The sequence below is a fragment of the Drosophila gunungcola genome, chromosome 3R (assembly GCF_025200985.1).
Source record: "Drosophila gunungcola strain Sukarami chromosome 3R, Dgunungcola_SK_2, whole genome shotgun sequence".
NCBI lineage: Eukaryota > Metazoa > Arthropoda > Insecta > Diptera > Drosophilidae > Drosophila > Drosophila gunungcola.
In genome coordinates, this window is record NC_069139.1 from 28,593,947 (window position 1) to 28,612,059 (window position 18,113).

The following is an 18,113-nucleotide window of genomic DNA, read 5'->3' on the forward strand; positions in this document are numbered from 1 at the left end:
TGTGAGCGTCTCCAGTGAAAATGGGGAAAACAGTTACTAAGTTCACTTAAGTTAATGAAAAGAAAACCAATGGAAAAATAATTGATTTATTGGGTAGGACTTATCTAAGTAGTCAGTTTCGATATTAGTCAGGGTATTAAAAAAAGACCTACGAAGGTAGGGCATGTTGGTATACACCAACACACAACGATTACTCTTCACATACACAGGCTGAAATATAATACCGATGACTTGTGCTGTCGCCCTAGCTTTTGGCCATAAATCGACCAAGCTAATTTTTATGACTGGTTTGCCCTCAGAACTAAAAAAAACCTTTTCAAACGGTCATTTAAAAAATGTCGCGTTCGTAAATAACATTTAAAGTAATTTTGATATTGATATTTTTTATTTGTAGCAATTATGTAACTCAAATAGTTATCATAAAACTGGATTATTACATTAAAAAATAGAAGAAAGAAACTAAACATGGCTCTTTATTAAATAGGAATTGTTTAGTTTGTTTGAATGTAGTCGTTGCTTTAGGGTACTGGAATTATTTTGATGCTGTTTCTTAAACTCATATCAGTTTTTTAAGAAAAAACTGGAGAGTTATATCAAAATTAATTGGAAAAATCAGTTTTTTGCTGTTTTTTTTGCAAATTTCTATGGGTGGAAATAGTGGTAAAAAAAGATTCGTGACACAATATCCATTTTTAAGCCGCAAAAACAACGAGAGATTTTTTTAAAATAATATGATAAATTAAGAAATTTGTCAAAAGATTCTATATGCCACATTTTCTATCGTTAGCGCCAAATAAGTGCAAAACACTGTAGGATATTAAACAAGTTAAGTATAAATATAGTCTTAAGCCTTAACCTTTTATGCACACTTCTAGAACACGGCTTTAAAATCTAAAAAAAAAAACTTGACTCGTTACTCTTCAAAGTAACAGTTTTGAAGGGTTCTTGCGTGCTGTTGTAATTAATTGTCTTTTTATGTTTAGTGGCCATTTGAAGAATTTACAATACTAAAGTTTTAAGGCATCCATCGTATTTCAGTTTAAAATATCTGTTAACTTTTAAGGAATTATCAAAACCGTAGTGCTGGCTTGGGATGGTACTATCCTCAACTACGAGTTTCTTAATAAAAAATAAAAAAAAATTCTAAGACAGGTGGACTTGGTCATCACTGGTGGCACGACGTACCCATGTGTATGTGCTCGGCGATTGCGGCTGTGTGGGCCTTCAGGAGCAAAGTCACACGGTCTGGAGCTGTGGAGCTCTGGAGCTGCGGCGGAAAGAGTTTTCGCTGGCTTCCCACTTCCCCCTTCGCCCCTTCGCCTATCGAACTCTTTGACTCCAACTGCTGCTGCGTTGTTCTTTGTGACGCAGACGAAGACGAAGACGCAGAGGAAGACGAAGACAAAGCGCTGCAGCTGGAGTCGGCGTCAACTGAACTCAACTCAACTCGACGCCGGCGTCGAGTGGTTGGTTGGTTGGTTGGTTGGTTGTCATTTCGGGTCGGTTGGCTGGTTTTGGTTTGCTTTGGTAGCAGCAACGCCGGGAACTTGGCCCCAGTCGCAGACCACACGCTCCACGGCAACTACGATTCGGATTCGTATTCGGATTCGGCCCTGGCTCGCCACGAACGCAGTCAAAACAAAAAGAAAAACAAAAACAAAAAACAAAAACAAAAAGTAAAACAAAAATAAAAACAACAAAGAAAAACAAAAACAAAAACAAAAACCATCTGTGCCGGTGGAAGTGCGAGTTCGGCTATCGCCCTGTGCTCGGAATCGACGTTATCACAACGGCAGTATCGGAAACAGCACCAGCCACAGCACCAGACGAAAAGAAGAATCGATTGACTATCTGCTGAAGTCATGAGCAACACCATGGCAGCCGCCCACGAGCCGACGATCCACTACCTGGACAGTGTGCTCAACGAGGAGGAGAAGCGGTGCGAGTACGGCCACCAGTGGCGCAACTTCTCCATCTCCCGATCCGGACGCTTCCGCTCGAAGAACAAGAAGCGGGACGCGGTGGACGGCAAGCTCTTCGACGCAGGATCGGGATCGGGATCGGGATCGGGATTAGGAACAGGAACAGGAACAGGAACAGGATCCCCGAGGGACAGCGAAAAGGTGCGGTCCCACTTGGGCTTCATTATCGTACCGGTACACCCAATCATCTAAAAAAAAAACCAGCAAGTGAATGGGGTTCGTGATTTGTGGGTGATTTCAGTTGGCTATCTGCGATAGGTAATCTGCACCTATTGTGCTTAGTTAGTGCGTCGAACACCGTTGTTTGTCGTCAGCTGCAGCGTAAACTACAGAGCGGAACTACTCGTTAACGGAACAGGAGTGGGTTTTTGTTTTGATAAGGCCAGACTCATCCCACTTTCAAGTGCATCGGGAAAGTCCCAAAGATTTGTTCTCGTTGTGTATACAAAAAGGTACACAAAGGTGCCTATACGAAGTAATACCCACACATATTTATAGGTGCGAGTTTGTTTAGCTTATTGTCACTTGGGGAGTTGAGTGAAATGGAAAACAGCAGAAACGGAAATCACTTGTATTGAAATCTATAAAATCAAGAATCGGGATTAAAGTCAGTATATCTGTTCTGCGAGGAACATAAGCCATTTTATAAACATTCTGTAGATGTAAAAACTGACAACCTAAACTGTTTACCAGATTTCATTGGATGCCGGTACAGCTATTAATGTTTCCCCAAACTCCTTAGACGTAGGGTATATGATGTGACATGATATTCCAGTCAAAACTTAAGGACATGTGTACTTTGCCCTCGGATGAGAAACTTTGCAATGATTTATATGTAAAGAGAACCTCTGCTGTGATAAGATTAGATTGTAAAGGGACTTTTAGCTTTTTCGCATTTGGAAAACATTGCGAAATTCAAGACGTTCACCCAAAAGAGTGCTAGCGAAAAATACTTAATACACCTTATTCCGTCACAGTGTAAATTAACTTATCTTAAAGAGTTGTAAAATTTTAAATTGGGCAAAAAACCTCACAAAAACCCATAAAGCGCATTTCAAAACGTAGAACTCACTTTTTGTTTTGTTCGAAATATAACAAACCGCAAGTACAAAATGTAAACAACATCAAGCAGCACAACAAAGCGTCCCAGTGGTGTGCAAGATCAATATACTATGTAAATGTTTATACCTTTATATGAAGGTACTTCTTCGCTTGTTTTTTGCCGAACTCTGTTTTGCACCCAAGACCGAACCAACCGACCAACTCCCCCTTGGGAAACCCTATACGTCACGGGACCACGACGACGACCCCCGTGAGAGTAGTGTGTGTAATTCCCCATGTACTAAGTTATTTTATATACTTATAAATAATATGAGCAAAGACACCCAGGGGTCACATAAAATGGGCAAGGCAATGGACTACCAAAAACCAAACATGTACTTGACTGCTAAGGCTTGCAAACCCATGATTTCATGAGTTCTGCAAATTTATAACACATATGTATACCAGTTACTCGTAGAGTAAAAGGGTATATTGTATGGGTTGAAAAGTATGTAACATGTAGAATGCACACTATGAAGTATATATGTTCTTGATCAGGATCTAGACATCTAGCCATTCCGTCCGTCTGTCCGACCTTATAAACGTCGATATCTCGAAAAGCACAGAAGCTAGAGATTTAGGATTTAACATACAGATTCCAGTTATGTCCACGCAGCGCCAGTTTATTTCAAAATTCACGCACAAAAAGGTTTTTCAGTCATAAAGCTATATATATTTATTTGGTCAACATCTATCCAAAACGAACCATTATTTCAAAATTTATAAACATAAAGGAAAATTTTCCCGCAAATGGCGGCGAAATTCAGGGGCATATTATTTTCAGGATGCACATTTATAGTTTCGAAATTGGTTAGCTAAGTAACAGGTATCTATATTTGAACGAATTTATTAGAAGTAAAAATACTGGTAATCATAGACTTATAGTTTCAATTGCCCTACGAAAATCTGGCTAATATTACGGTACCCCCTGCAAGGATATTAAAACAACACCATTTCAATTTAGCCTAAAAAATATTATTTTATCAAAATCCGAAATAGATTTACAGAATGACAGCTGACAGCTGGGTGAGATGAAAGGCAAAGAAAGGTGTGTTTTTATATCCTTGCAAAGGGTATTTAAGCTTATGGTAGATACCTTTTAGTTTACGTTTATATCAAGCAAGAAACGGAAATACCCGATAAAATTAAAATGAATTTGTTTATCCAAACCAGATCACTAGGAAAAAAATGACTAAGTTTATTGACTAACCAATTTGGTATAGCTTTAAGGACATATAAACTTTGTCTTGATGAAGCTGGCTTTCTGTCTTTCTGTCCAATTTTATTGCGCAACGAGAATTCATTGACCGAACGATCGATTATTTTATTGCCGAGTCAGCGACGTCTGAGCGTTGAACTTAAGAGAAACGTATTTGATGCTGCTTTTTTATTTATAGTTAGGGGGCACGGGGATAGTTCTTGTAGTAAAAGATAGGTTTACATTACTGATGGATAAAAGAACATAAACATTGTAGGTTATCCTAAATAATTTAGTTTTGTAAAACTAGCGACTAACTAGTGGTAAACTTGATCCCATTTAATTTATTTATATGGGGCACGGTGATAGTTCTTGTAGTAAAAGATAGGTTTACATTACTGATGGATATTTAAACATTCTATATTCTATTAAAATATTCTTAATAATTTAGTTTTGCTAAACTAGCTAAACTAACTAGTGGTAAACTTGATCCCATTTAATTTATTTTTTTGTTATGGGGAACGGGGATAGTTCTTGTAGTAAAAGATAGGTTTGCATTACTGATGGATAAAAAAACATAAACATTGTAGGTTATTCTAAATAATTTAGTTTTGTTAAACTAACAACTAACTAGTGGTAAACTTGATCCCATTTAATTATGAAGACAGTGGTTGTGAGGATCTCTTACTAATCGACCATCTTTTGCTTCAGGTCTCCAGTCGCACTGCGTCCAAGTCCGCCGCTCCTTCGACGACAGGATCGACGTCGAACCCAGGCACCCAGGCGAGAAGCCAACGTGACCAAGTGGAGAGCTATAAAAGTTTTTACGAAACGAATTTATAGATAATGGCGCCTTGTCAAGCAATCGGCTGTATTGAATAAGCACTACTTTCCTTACAATGTACACAATTATCATGCATATGTATATAGCTAAGCATGACGCTTTATTTTATCAGATTGAGAGGAAAGAAAGAGAAAGGGTGGGGCAGTGAAAGGACTTATTGCACTACGTGCTGGCTATGCAGCGCAGGGAAGACGATTTAAGGTTTAGTAAGGCATACTTCGCACACCATCACTTTCTCTCTCTTTATGCTTAGATCAATTGTACTTAAGTCAAATTATTTCATACTGCATTCTGGCTTGCTTAGAGTGTTAAAGTATTAAAACGTGATAATTGCACTAATTAATATGCATATTTTTAAATGTATAGCTATAGAGATGTACGCCTAACTTTAGTGAAAATGGTTATATTTAAATCAGACCAATAAAGAACCAGGTTCGGTTTAAGAGTCGTTTAATTGTTACTTTAACAGTCGTTAATCACGTGGTATCATCAGCCTCGTGAGTTGGGGATCTCAGGTCGGCCGCTGGTCTGATGTAGCTGACATCGAGCACACAGAACTTGGCCCGGCACATGGGGCAGGTGCACTTCTGCTCCAGCCACACCTCGCGATCCACGTCGGTTTGGCGGGCGGCAAACCACCGCGCCAGGCACTCCACGCACCACATGGGCCGGCAGTAGCAGTTGGAGCAGCACGCCCCTTCCGCAAGGGGAGCGCCATGGCGATCCAGGTCGGCGCACTGCTTGTGGATCTTGGTGTTTGGTTCGTTCAGCATGCAGGCGAAGCACTTGTCCGTGGTGGACTCCGCCTGAAAGATGGGATTTAGCGCGACCTGCGTCTTGAACACGTCCACGAAGCGGTCGATGACGTTGCGGTGGAACTGGATGTTGGAGGGAATGGCGATGGGCCGCCGCACACGGTCCTCCAGGTTCCTGAACTCCAAGGCGTTGATTCGTATGTGAAAGTCGCTCACGCCCTGCCTCATCGGGCGCACCACAATGCTGATCATCTGCAGAGTGTCGTTCTGGTCGTGATGGGATATGTTGTATGTCTCCGCCTGCAGAGAAGAGGTTTTAGTCACCCACCGGTCGCAGAATCGTGCATCACTGTTCAACTGACCTTGGCCACGCTGAGCGACGTGTTGCTCTGGTGAGCGAAATGCACGTTGTACATGGTGGTCTTGATTATCCAGTTCTGCGTGGCAATCACAGTGCTGATGGAGTTCAGCTTCTTCTTGTATATTTCCGGACGCCGGAACTCGGTGCCAATGTCGCTGGCCACGGCACTGTAGCTGCCCGGCGAGTTGGAGTACTTGGACAGGGCCTTGCAGATCGGGTGTCGGCGCCAGTTCTGCTGGTGCCAGTTGAAGATGAGGGCGGGCACGGCCAGGACGGCCAGCAGGCTGAACCGCTGGGCGGTCTTCCACGTCAGCGTCTTGAACGCCACCGCCTCCTGGGGCATCGGGAAATCTGGGTCAAGATCGGAGTCCTCCAGGGGCTCCTGCGTGGCGAACACGGAGAACTTGAGCCTGTGGATGAGAAAGTAGGAGAACGGCAGGCAGGAGTGCACGAAGAGATTGAGCGAGGTGCGGCGCAGGTGGTATCCCACGAAGTCCAGGTACTCTTCGCCCAGAAACCGAGAAAACAATTGCTCGATGGTGAAGCCCAGCCGCTGGAACTCCTCCGGGGGGTAGATGATGACCATGCACAGCAGGAAGTAGAAGAGGTTGAATAGCAGTTCCGACTCGTCCATGTTGCGAATAATTTTGGTGGATTTGACGAAAACTGAGAATCTGACCGAGGTGCCAAATAAAATATTTGCCCGCTGTTGTTATTTTTGGTTCGTGGTGTTGTTGTTGCTGCAAGTGCTGTGGGGCCATCGATTGCACTTTCGTTCATATCGATATTTCTAATCGATATTTTCTAAACATCGCGATTATGCAGCCTATGACCAAGCTATCAATTTTTTTTTTTTACAAATTTCGTCAGTTTATGTTCAAATGTGGCATTTACAAACAAATAAAATTAGTTCATTAATAAAATTAATTAAATCAATTGACGAAAATTTAAACTTATATTTTGTTTGTTAACATAAAAAAATAATTACAATAATTTGAGCAACATTGTAGTTGTGTGCCGCGTTTATAATTCTTCTAGAAATAAGAAACAATTTTATTTACAGCTTTCATTTGCAAATATATAATCCGAAAGTAAGAAAGTAAAAAGTATAGCCTTGTTCAGGGGAAACAAAAAAATTCATTAGATAAATTAAAAAATATATTTATTTCAAAAAATTTGCTGTCAATTTAAGCATAGAAGTCTAAAGTTATGAATTTGTTCATTAAAACTAAAACTTCTGATCCATGTAAATAATATACAATGCTAAACTTTGTTACATTTGAGTTCTATACCGAAATTTTTGTTTCCATTTTTAAAAAAATGGGTGGCTTGTTTCATAAGAGACCATAACTATTAAGATCATTAGAACCGATTTCGCAACAACACTAAATTAAAATGCTTTTTCAAAGTTTTTACTTTTAAACATTAAATTATTAAATGTTCATTCACTAGACACAAGCTTAGGTAGCTCAAAATGTTTAGTAATAGACGTTCATATGGTTTTCAATTGGGTAAGTTTGGCAGGGCTCTAGTGTGCCAACTAAACTAAACCAGTCCCAACACAAAAAAAAAGGAGTCACTGTTTTTTTTTAAGTATATTTATACTAGAAAATTAAGGAGTATTTTGTAAGACATACAAAATGGGTTAGAATCGGTTATTTGGTTACATACATATGGCTTTCTCGAAACGGAAATATTTGATATTGCCGCACTTGTCATGGACTGTCAGTAGTTGTGATATGGAAAACGAAACAATAGTATGTCGAAAGCTTGCCCTGAATCTTAGATTCTAGTTGGACCTTACACAGTATGCAGAATTAAAGTAGGTCCACATCCTGACGCCGATATCGGCAAACATATAAATACACGCGGGTTGTACAAAGATAACTTAAGCTAAAGTGGGTAACGGAATGTCTGGCTTGTGGTAATCGTCTCCGGAGACGGGCGTCGCTCCCTACAGCTGGTGCAGCTCACTCAAGTTCGGAATGTTTCTGGCGAAATCGTCGTTAGAGGTCGAGCTGGAGTCGTTGGTCAGCTCGAAGCTGTTGTCTCCGCTGGTGCCAGTGACCGTTGTCAGGCTGGAGTCGTTGTTGGAGTTCTGCTGCTCGGAGTTGCTCAGGTTTGGCAGGGAGGTATCCGCGAACTCTCCGTCCCCCTCCGCATCATCGTCGTCGTCGTCGTCGTCCTCATCATCGTTGCTCAAGCTGCTTGTGCTGCTGCTACTGTCCGGGCGCGAGGTCTCCCCATTGTCATTGCTAATGTTCAAAGCGCTTATCATGGGCAAGTTATTAAAGTTCACCGGGGGCGTTGGAGGCTTCGCAACTTTCACCGCACCGTGAGTGGCGCGAGGGCCTATCTCTGCAGAGTTATCAATTAGAAGCGTAATTCGCGGTAAGTTTAACGGTTCGGTGGAGCCAGCACAGTTGCTTGGGTTCGACAACAAAGTCGAGGCCGTCGTCGTTAGATCACCAGAGCTGCCGATGAGTAGGGACTGATTGGGGATGTTTTGCGGACGCGACTGCAGCAGCTGCTCCGGTATTTGTTCGCTGGGATTGAGAAATGTCAGATTGGGTATGTTTAGGGTGGTGGCCGAGGAGGCGACGGAGCTGGAGCTCGCAGTGGTTCTTTGCAGGCGTCGAGGTGGAGGTACGGGAGGGGCATCCCCAGACGGCTGCGGCACACTCTTGTCCCGCGCCACCATGTGCTTGTCGAAGATGTCCAGGTTCAGGCCAACGCTGCCCTGGGCAGCCACCGCCTCAAGGGTGGCAGTGCTCGGCTGGTGGCTGGGACTCAGGCCCTCGTTGTCCACGTCCATGTCCTCGTCCAGCAGCTCCAGGCTAATGGGAGCTGCGGGGCCGTCTACCGGGCGACCAGGAGTGGATTCTGGGGCAGACATAGAATACAGATAGATTTTGCTTGAGCCAAAATCGCGGCTGACTCACCATTTAGGAAGTCCAGGGCCACAAAGTCCGCGGCGCTGAACAGCTCCGCCTGCACCAGCAGTTGGAGCAGCACTCCCACCGTGGGACGCTCGTTAAGCTTGCCCGAGGTCTTCCACTCGTCGATCATCATCTGGGACTTGCTCTGGTCGGGCGGCAGCCTGTTCGCCGCCTCGTCGATCTGGAGCACGTCCTGGGTCGTGTACTTCAGTCCCTTCTTCACGGCCACCGGGAAGTTCAGGCCTCCTTCGACGCTGCAGGCCTGCACATCCATGCCCTTCGGAATGATCGACATGAGCTTGCGCCAGCAGGCGTTCTCGTCCAGGATCTTGGCCAGCCGGTAGATGTCGTTGTCCTCGACGCGTCGCAGCTCCGTGCTGCGCGAGTACTTGGAGGAGGAGCGTATGGAGGCGTTGCTCCCGCTCCCACTCCCGCTTCCGTTCACCTGCACGCTCGTTCCGCAGCCATTCCATCCGTTCGCCTTGGCCATGCTGCTCATCTAGCTACCGGTTATCTTTGTGGGAGGTCGTGTGCCTTGGGCGGGTCGATAGTTCAGATTAAATATGTCCAGTGTGGATGGGTGTGCGTTATAAAATCATGTTTGCATTTACTGCTTTTTTGCTACTGCGGCAGTGTGCTGTATCGCAGTGTGACCGTGGCCGACCGTTCAAAGTAATCGCAAAAAATACTAAAAAGTACTGGATTAGTCACCTAATATTGGGGGTATTCCTGCAACTTGTGAAGCTTATTTATGGCGACCTATAACAAAGTTGCATCGGAAAGCTTCTCCATGCCATGTTTTTGAAGTGGAAGTTGAATAAAATATTTAATAAAGGGAGGTCCACTTAAAAAGAAAAAAAAATATGGTGGCAGCTGTTGACCATCTATTTAAAAAACTAACTAACTAACCGATCTAAATGACGTGTATATAAAGTTGAATTTGGTTTTAATACTTCTATTAACAATTTATAATTGCCAACGGTTAACCAGAAATTGAGATAAAAACAAAATATACATAAAACAGGTCAATAACGTAACTTGCATAAAAAAAAACAACGATAACATAATAAAGTAGTTTTTCTTCAATTCCACCCAAAAATTTGAAATAGTATTGAGAATTTTTTCGAGTTAATTTTCATTTTTTATTTGCATTAGTTTAAAATATAAATAGTCATGAACTGGCTTTTCAAAAGAGAAAACTTGATAGTTATGTTTTAAAAAATTGTTAACAATTTATCTTAAGTATTAGCTTTGATCAAAAATGTCCGCCAAAGAAATAGTCGTTAGCTATTGCTTAAAACGCAATGCGCAACAAAAGCTAGACTCAACTGATTAAAAATGTAAAATTTGATCAAAAAATCGTTTAAAGTCCACTGTTTGAGAACTTTATTTTTTAAGCTTAGTTTTAAAGCTAATAAATCCTCTACTTCAACAAACCCGTTTATTTTATTTTAGCTATTTCGTTTTCATACAGTCAAAAAAATTTTTAGTTCTTATGGTGAGAACTGAAAATTGTTAATTGAAAATTACAATTTATTGTTATAGTTCAGATGAACAGATGGAAGTGTGAAAAAATAAACGTAAAGTTCTAGGGAAAATTATTTTCTTTTTGGAAATAACTAAGAAGTTCTGGTACACGTTATTATTCAAGCATTAAATCGAATTTCCCGTTAAAAAGCTTACAATTTCATTAAATTGTAACCATTTTTGGGGGCCTTGATGTTAATGGAAAGGTTAGTTCGTGGTACCAGAAGTTTTCCAAAAGTTCCGCTTTCCGTATTAGCTTCTAGGTAGCTTTCTACCTTTTTCAGCTCTTGGCTTATGTCATAGGTAAATTTAGCAAGTCATTAAATACGTACATTTATTTTTTGACCACAAATAACAGTTACAGTTTTCAGACTTTTTTTTATAAAAGTAAAGAAATTATCGTTTTTTCTGACTTATAGATACAAGTTGAAAATTAATGATAATACAAATTGGTTATTAAATGAAAGTTGTAACTGTCACTGGTATTAATACTTAACTGACTTTAATTGATGTATTTCTAATTGACAACATAAATACTTGGAAAGATATAAATTTTATTGGTTTTAAAAAGTCTTTAAATTGGACGGAATTGCATTTACATAATTTAGAGTAAGAGTAAAAATGGAATGTATATGTTTTTCTGCCTGCACTACTTACTCTTATATAAGGTCACTTCTTAGTATAATATATTTTCTTACTGCCTAAGTTTCTGCATCTTGATTTGTGCTGCGTTCAGTGGCTTGTGTAGAAAAAGGTGGTGAGGAGTAGCAATGTGCTTAAGATTAGAGCCGTGTTGATGTTATGGCCATGTCGGGTATTTGCCGCATTGCGCGTCGTCTTGCCCATTTGGAAGCGCAGCGTGGGACTGGACATGCGGCCGTCGCCTCCGTTGCTGAAGGCGAGGACTCGCATGTTGTAGCTCTTTCCGGGCGTGAGGGTGTTGATGTAGGACTCCAGCTTCTGTCCGATTGGCACGATGGTATTGTTGGCTGTGATCATGTTCTGGTCCGTTTCCCAAATGCGAACCTTAAATATTGTGAGACGTTAATAAACGGTTTCTTGGACTTTGGGGGCCAGGCGGCTTACCTTGTAGCCCTCGACTGGTTCCTCGTCCTGCGAGGGGGAAACGTAGCGCCATACAACTCGCACCGTGGACGGGTTTATTCCATAAACGTGAACTGAAGACGGTGGCTTTTGCGGGGCCTTACGATATGTGCGCTCTGGAAAGTGTTAAAGTTCAAAACAATAGGTGATTTATTTTGTATAAATACTGCCTTTTCTAACCCACCTTCAAAACGTTCGCTTTCGGGTCCTTCTCCAGCAGCATTGTATGCCATGACCTTCACAAAGTAGTAGGTGTCTGGCTGCAGGCCAACGATCAGCGCCCAATTTCTGGTGGTGCGTGACAGGTAGTACACGGAGTCTTCTTCCTGATGCGTTGTTTTCCAGTACTTCAACTAAACCGAAACAGTTAATCACAATACACAATACAATTTAGATCGTCGTCCTTACCCTGTGGCCAATGAGTTTGCCGCGAATGTTCTCACGGGACATGTCGATCGGTTGCCAGGTGACGTTAAAGCAGGTGGAGTTGAAGGCGAGCGCAACGGGCTTCTGGGGAGCCACTTGTGGCATGTCTTCGGCGGAGTGGATGACAGCAATGCCACTTTCCGGTCCCTTGCCAATGCTGTTGATGGCCTGCACCTTGACCTCATACTCCGTGTAGTAGTTGTTGAGCGGAATGTTGACCACTGCCACGCCCATATGGTCCTGTTTCTTGATCTCGTCCGAAGCCCACTCGATGGCTCCCTTCAGCTTCCAAAACACCTTGTAGTGTATTCCGTGGCTGTGCTGCTCTTGCGGCAACAGCGGGTCCCAGGTAATCGTCAGGTCGCCGATCTTACCACCTCCACCACCCACGTTCCTCGGGGCAATGTAGGGCTTGTCCTCATAGGTGCTGTAGATGGGCGATGGGGCTGACGGCGTTCCGATTCCGAGATCGTTAACGGCGGTCACACTGAACTCGTAGGCCGACCACGGCGTCAGATTGACCACCTCGGCTTGTTGGCGCGCTGTGTAGCGATCCACCTCGCGCGACTGCACATGGGTCGAAACATTCACCCAGGTGCGGTTCCAGTTGGTGCGGCCGAGGATGTTGTAGTAGCGGATTGCCCGGCCGTTGTTGGCTCCGTCCACCCACTCAATGATGGCCTTCGTCTTACTGATCTGTATGACTTGAACGCCGCCTGGAGCGCCGGGTGCTCCCTCGATGGACACACTGGTCTTGCTGCTGATCTCGTTGACCGCCGACTTGACCACGCACTCGTAGTCGCCGGCATCACGCATGGTGGTGTTATGCACCGTCAATCTGTTCCAGTCAACAATCTGCAATGCGGAGAATTCGGAAAAATTACCAGGTCGGTCAGTACAGATTTGGTTCAGAGCAACTTACAATACGTCCGGTGCCGTCGTGGTTGTTCTTCAGGATTTCGCCGTTGTGCTTCCAAACGTAAGCAATGTCCAGCAGTTCGTCAAAGGCGGCCTCACAATGCAAGAAGATTAGGTCATGTTCCTTGGCAACTATGCGCTGCGGAGGGGTTTCAACAAACCGAATTTCCTCTGCAAATAATTACAAATGTAAATTGGACGCAGACAAGTTATATTATTTTCTTACGCAAAACAATAACGCGGGCATGGGATTCGTCGGTGCCGGCCTGATTTGTTGCAATGCAAGAGTAAACGCCCTCATCATCTCGCGACGTGGGCGCAATGTTCAGGGTGCCGCTGGGCAGGATGCGCCGGTGACCACCCGAGCCTATGACCTGGCCGTCCTTCTTCCATTGGAACTTGGGCCGTGGAGCGGCTTCGGGGTCGCACACAATGGTGGTGTTGCCATTGTAGACAGCGTAGACCTCGGACTCGAGAGGATGTTTTTTAAAGGACGGTTTCATGGACAGCACACGGAGCTGCGCTGAAGAGAAGGCAGTTTTCAGCTGATTTTGGGCTCCACACTGGTACATTGCCTCGTCCTTGTCCTTTTCCAAAAACTTAATGGTCAGAACATTGTCTTGGATGATGTAGCGGTCACGATTAATGGTTGCGGGATCGAGGCGTTCGGCATTTTTGTACCACGTGTAGTTCGCGTCCGGAATGGCGAATGCCTCACATATGAAAGTCACGTCGCTGTTGTAGTCTTTGATCATGTCCTTGAGGGGAATGGTAAACTGCGGTCGCATTTGGATGTTGATGTAGATGCTCTTGGTGAGCGTCTTGCGGGGATTGGTAATGGTGCAGGAGTACTCGCCGTTGTCGTTCGTTGTGGCGTTCTGGATGATCAACACTCGCCCGTAGTTGATGGTGTAGGCGTTGCGTTGAAGAGGTAGACCTTGGCGCGTCCAGTTGTACGACGGGATGGGGTAGCCGAACCCCATGCACTCCAGTCGAATCTCGTCACCAGCCACCGGCGCCTCCGGGAAGACTTTGGGGAAGGTGTTGGCGAATATCAGGGCCTGATAGTTGCTGTTGGGCGTCACGCGCAGCGGGAAAAAGGGTCCGTTGCGGCCGGTGTCCGACACAAGGGTCTGAACGGTGCACGAGTAGTTGGCCCTGTCTACTGTCTCTATAAAGGAGAAATAGAGGGCGCCATCCCGGGAGACGAATACACGCTGGTCCTCCTCCACAAAGTTGGGGAAATAGTCGCGTGCCCAGTAATAACGCACGTCGGGGTAATGCTGCGGTGGGTCACAGAATATTGACTTGCCCCAGTTCATCTCGCTCGTCTCCGCTGAACGTTTTAAGTTGAACTCCATGATGAATCCGAAGTTTAGGTGAGCGCTTTCGGATCGAATGCGTCCAAACTTGTTCTCCGCCACGCAATGATAGGCGCCCTGGTCCAGTGCCTGCTTTGGCTCGTAGATGATCAGGTTGCCCCCCGATATCGTGTATCGATCCCGCGCCAGGGGATCGATCTTCTGGTACTCGAGTGTGTCGTTCACGTACACCTCGCGGTACCAGAGGTACGACGGCGTGGGATAGCCGCCGGCCAAACAGCTCAGTGTTACATCGTTAATCAGGCGATTCTTGTTCACATCGAAAGTCGTGTCGTTCGGCTGTTTTACGAAATAAGGACCCCGCGGAATGCGTTCCATGTCCGTAATATCGAGTCCATAGTGGTAGGGGCGCTTGTCGTCCAGCTTAATGTTGACGTTGTCGGGGTTGTATAGGACCTTCGACTCGCAAATAAACAGATTCAGTTCGATTTCGTACGCCGGCATAAACATCCAGCGGTCATTCTTCTTGGAATACGCGTAGACAACGCGATCGCGCACATATCCGTTGTCTCCGTACGGCTGGTTGGGACCTGCAAGATTCAGAAGAATTAATAAAGCAACAACAGCGGACGGGATCCCATGTACGTGCCTATATAGCCGCGCAGGTTATTTTGATTGCGCTGATTAAGGCTGCCCGGCAGCGAGTTGTAAAACTGATTTGGATTGTTGAGATTTCGGTTGTTCAGGTCGTTTTGCACAAGGAATCGATTGTCGTGCAGATCCTCGTTTTCCAGGGGCACATGTTCGTCCATGGAAAACGCGTCCTCGATCTGCACCAGCTGCGTGTTGTCGTCGTTGACCCAGTTCAGTGGGCCTGTCTGGCGTGCAGAGATGAAGAATCGGTTCTGTCGTTGATTCTGCAGGATGAGGTTCTTGAGTATAAAGGAGTGCTTCTCCACGTTGTCCACGTTCAGCAGGTCGGAAGTGTAGGCCTTGCAGATCTTCTTGGCCTCCGCCCAGTTGCGCTTGGGCGAGCGGATGAAGCGGTAGCACGTCTGCCTGAACGAGACCCAGTGCTCAGGGCAGAAGTTGTCCTCGTCGCTGTAGGCGTCGCGGAAGTTGACTCCCGCCGAGCTAATGCTGTTCCGGTTGAAGGGGTCGTACTGGGGACCGAGCCCGCCCAGGTTGTTTCCCGGTCCGACCACGTTGCCGCCAACGCCTCCGGCTCCCATCCTGCCATCGTAGTAGCCCTTGTAGGTGCCGGAGTTCTGCCCGTCGAGCAGGGGATTGTCGAACTGGCTGGAGTCGGGGCTCTGCTGCTGCCCAGTGTAAAGCGGATTGTACCGCGGCGAGTAGTCCTTGTTGTAGCTGGGCTGATAGGTCTGGGGCTGCTGCCCGGGCTGCAGTGGATCCGCTTGGCCCGGGGGCAGTTCTCCGGGCAACTGGGCCGCGGTCAGGTCCAAAAGCTGGAGCGCTAGAAGACCGGCCAAAAGGCAGCTCTTTGGAAACATATTCGTTCTCGGTTTTTCTCCAAAATCGCGTTGGCTTTTGCTTCTCATGACGTCTTGCGGCAGACTAAAGGCACATTTTGCTATGGATTCGGTTGTTTCTGAAAGCAGAAGAACAAGTGAATATATTGTCTTGTTTATTTTCCCCAACTAATGGCATAAACAAATATCAAGTAAACAAATCTGGCGATCGCTGGTCAAATTAGTTTGAATTAGTAAACCCATTGCGTGTGCTGTATGCGCGTGTATGTGTGCGTGTTTAGGCGTGGTCGTAAGCCGTAATGAATTTACTACGAAATTATTTAATAGAACACTTTGTTTCACACAGTTTTCGCTGCTTGGCTAACATTAGTTTAAGGTGCCACTGACTAAATAAGTTGGTCGCATTCTAATAGCCAATGCTTTAACAACTAAAGTTCCGCCTAAGCAAACATCTAACCACACCTTAATTACGATTCCTCGCCAGGGAATCCAAACGTTCGAGAACTGGCGCTTCGGGATTCTTCTGCTTGCAGGACGGTATCAATAGGCCAATGCGTGTATGGCCAATCAGTTCTAAATAAATTATTATATTTACAGCTAGCTAAATAATAGTTGAATTAAAAAAAACAAAACCGAGCCCAAGCTGAGTCGACCAGCAGTTAGGTATGAGCAAGCCACGATTGTGCGCAACGTCGCAGTGGCGCGATAACAATAACGATTGTCGATGACTATACAGTTGAGGGCAAAAAAAATAGTAGTGCCACCGCCACTTATCTTTTAATGTTTGTTATTGGGCGTTTTCAGCAGAACAACATGATCACAGATCTCTGATGTGTATGATCACTGATCATGATGCAAAAATGTTTCCATCATGATCAGCAAAAAAAATAAAACAAGCAAAATTAATTATTTAATGCGTAATGTAATCACTGATTATTGATCCATGTTTTTCATGTCTTGTTCATGCTATTTCATTAGATTATACTATACCTAGTTGAAAACAAAAGCAATACGGATCATTTTGCAATTTATTTTATTGAAATCAACAATTTTCTGAAATGAAGTCTAAATTCGACCGGTCAATATAATTGCAGTGCTACTTCCAATTTGAAAAATAATGAGAAAACTTAAAGATACTTGAATAGCTTATTATTCAAGCGCATGTTTGGGTTGCCATATTTTGATTTTAGACGATTATTGTAAGCTCTGATTATAAACCGTTTTTCTATATTGTCAAAAAGGCTCATTCCAGTCAAAAGAAAACCTTGAATATTTTGGGCAGTTAATGATAAATGTATGAATTGTGGCTGTTTCTGAAATCGGTAGAAGTTGAGAAACAAATCACTGTAGGTTTCTTATCACACTCAAGTTCATCGAATAATTAAAAGTATCCGTTTATGACTTTTAAAAATTCATAGAGCTCTTAAATATTTATATTATAACTTTTCTTTAATTTAAAAAAAATTTAGTTCAACAATAATGCACAACTAGAAATTAATGGTAATTTACCGTATTGTACAAAGAAATATTTAAAACCAACGGCTGTTAAAATTAAATCCATATTATTTGTGGGTTAAAAAAAAAATGTTCTGGTTCTGTGAAAATATTTTTCGTATTGGTCGAATGGTTTTTGGTTTTTACTAAATTAATGTATATATTACCTAACTATTCTAGGAAAAATTAAGTCAATGCATTACAGGTTTTTGATTTAAAGATATCTCAAATGCTAAGACCTTAAAATTTTTAAGCTTTGAATAATTTAATTTAATTTTAATAATTAATTAAGAATGATCAAAAAGTTATTCTGCTTGTGTTCTTTTTTTTTAATTTTTATTACTTATTTGAGCAATTATTACAACACCTTTTATGTATTTTTTTTCTAAGTCTAGAAAACAAAAAATATTTTCCAAATGTGAAAATCGTTATAACAAAATGGATAGGCAATATACTATGAAATAATTTTAAAATATTAAACTTTGCGTTTTTTCATTTTATTGAATCGTCGGCACTACAATTATAGTCTAATCTAATAAAATAATCAACCTTTGTAGTGACTAGACAAGTTAAATGATAATAATGTCAATTAAAGATGGGGGTAGTTGGCAGTGACCACAGCCCAGATGCGGGCATTCCAATTGGAAACGCA

The 18,113-nt window shown here is 43.4% G+C and overlaps 4 protein-coding genes across 4 annotated transcripts; 1 reads left to right on the forward strand and 3 right to left on the reverse strand.

The window, feature by feature from the left end:
- The first annotated feature begins 1,475 nt into the window (after window positions 1-1,475).
- LOC128257880 (period circadian protein) lies at window positions 1,476-5,579 on the forward strand. The gene is made up of 2 exons (XM_052989117.1): window positions 1,476-2,123; window positions 4,993-5,579. Exons 1-2 carry the CDS (start codon window positions 1,863-1,865, stop codon window positions 5,122-5,124), a joined length of 393 nt encoding a protein of 130 aa, XP_052845077.1. The 5' UTR covers window positions 1,476-1,862; the 3' UTR covers window positions 5,125-5,579.
- Window positions 5,456-6,997, reverse strand: LOC128257866 (E3 ubiquitin-protein ligase TM129). Its single transcript, XM_052989089.1, has 2 exons — window positions 6,243-6,997; window positions 5,456-6,180 (listed from the first exon to the last, which is right to left on the reverse strand). The coding sequence occupies exons 1-2, from the start codon at window positions 6,873-6,875 to the stop codon at window positions 5,602-5,604; spliced, it is 1,212 nt and encodes a 403-aa protein (XP_052845049.1). The 5' UTR covers window positions 6,876-6,997; the 3' UTR covers window positions 5,456-5,601.
- An 824-nt stretch (window positions 6,998-7,821) lies between these two features.
- Window positions 7,822-9,848, reverse strand: LOC128266306 (protein Tube). The gene is made up of 2 exons (XM_053002742.1): window positions 9,184-9,848; window positions 7,822-9,124 (listed from the first exon to the last, which is right to left on the reverse strand). The coding sequence occupies exons 1-2, from the start codon at window positions 9,677-9,679 to the stop codon at window positions 8,196-8,198; spliced, it is 1,425 nt and encodes a 474-aa protein (XP_052858702.1). The 5' UTR covers window positions 9,680-9,848; the 3' UTR covers window positions 7,822-8,195.
- A 1,393-nt stretch (window positions 9,849-11,241) lies between these two features.
- Window positions 11,242-16,658, reverse strand: LOC128257217 (contactin). Its single transcript, XM_052988135.1, has 8 exons — window positions 16,430-16,658; window positions 15,127-16,086; window positions 13,382-15,067; window positions 13,160-13,326; window positions 12,220-13,092; window positions 11,996-12,164; window positions 11,794-11,927; window positions 11,242-11,733 (listed from the first exon to the last, which is right to left on the reverse strand). The coding sequence occupies exons 2-8, from the start codon at window positions 16,034-16,036 to the stop codon at window positions 11,440-11,442; spliced, it is 4,233 nt and encodes a 1,410-aa protein (XP_052844095.1). The 5' UTR covers window positions 16,037-16,086; window positions 16,430-16,658; the 3' UTR covers window positions 11,242-11,439.
- Between the last annotated feature and the right edge of the window lie 1,455 nt (window positions 16,659-18,113).

What these genes read in the sequence shown, in the direction of transcription:
- LOC128257880 (XM_052989117.1), top strand. Translation starts at nt 1,863, where the DNA reads ATGAGCAACACCATGGCAGCCGCCCACGAGCCGACGATCCACTACCTG. An exon ending in CCCCGAGGGACAGCGAAAAG is followed by an intron (nt 2,124 to 4,992) that starts GTGCGGTCCCAC and finishes CTTTTGCTTCAG; the next exon opens with GTCTCCAGTCGCACTGCGTC.
- LOC128257866 (XM_052989089.1), bottom strand. Translation starts at nt 6,875, where the DNA reads ATGGACGAGTCGGAACTGCTATTCAACCTCTTCTACTTCCTGCTGTGC. An exon ending in CGTCGCTCAGCGTGGCCAAG is followed by an intron (nt 6,181 to 6,242) that starts GTCAGTTGAACA and finishes TCTTCTCTGCAG; the next exon opens with GCGGAGACATACAACATATC.
- LOC128266306 (XM_053002742.1), bottom strand. Translation starts at nt 9,679, where the DNA reads ATGAGCAGCATGGCCAAGGCGAACGGATGGAATGGCTGCGGAACGAGC. An exon ending in GGCCCTGGACTTCCTAAATG is followed by an intron (nt 9,125 to 9,183) that starts GTGAGTCAGCCG and finishes TGTCTGCCCCAG; the next exon opens with AATCCACTCCTGGTCGCCCG.
- LOC128257217 (XM_052988135.1), bottom strand. Translation starts at nt 16,036, where the DNA reads ATGAGAAGCAAAAGCCAACGCGATTTTGGAGAAAAACCGAGAACGAAT. An exon ending in TAACCTGCGCGGCTATATAG is followed by an intron (nt 15,068 to 15,126) that starts GCACGTACATGG and finishes TGAATCTTGCAG; the next exon opens with GTCCCAACCAGCCGTACGGA. An exon ending in ACGACGGCACCGGACGTATT is followed by an intron (nt 13,093 to 13,159) that starts GTAAGTTGCTCT and finishes TCCGCATTGCAG; the next exon opens with ATTGTTGACTGGAACAGATT.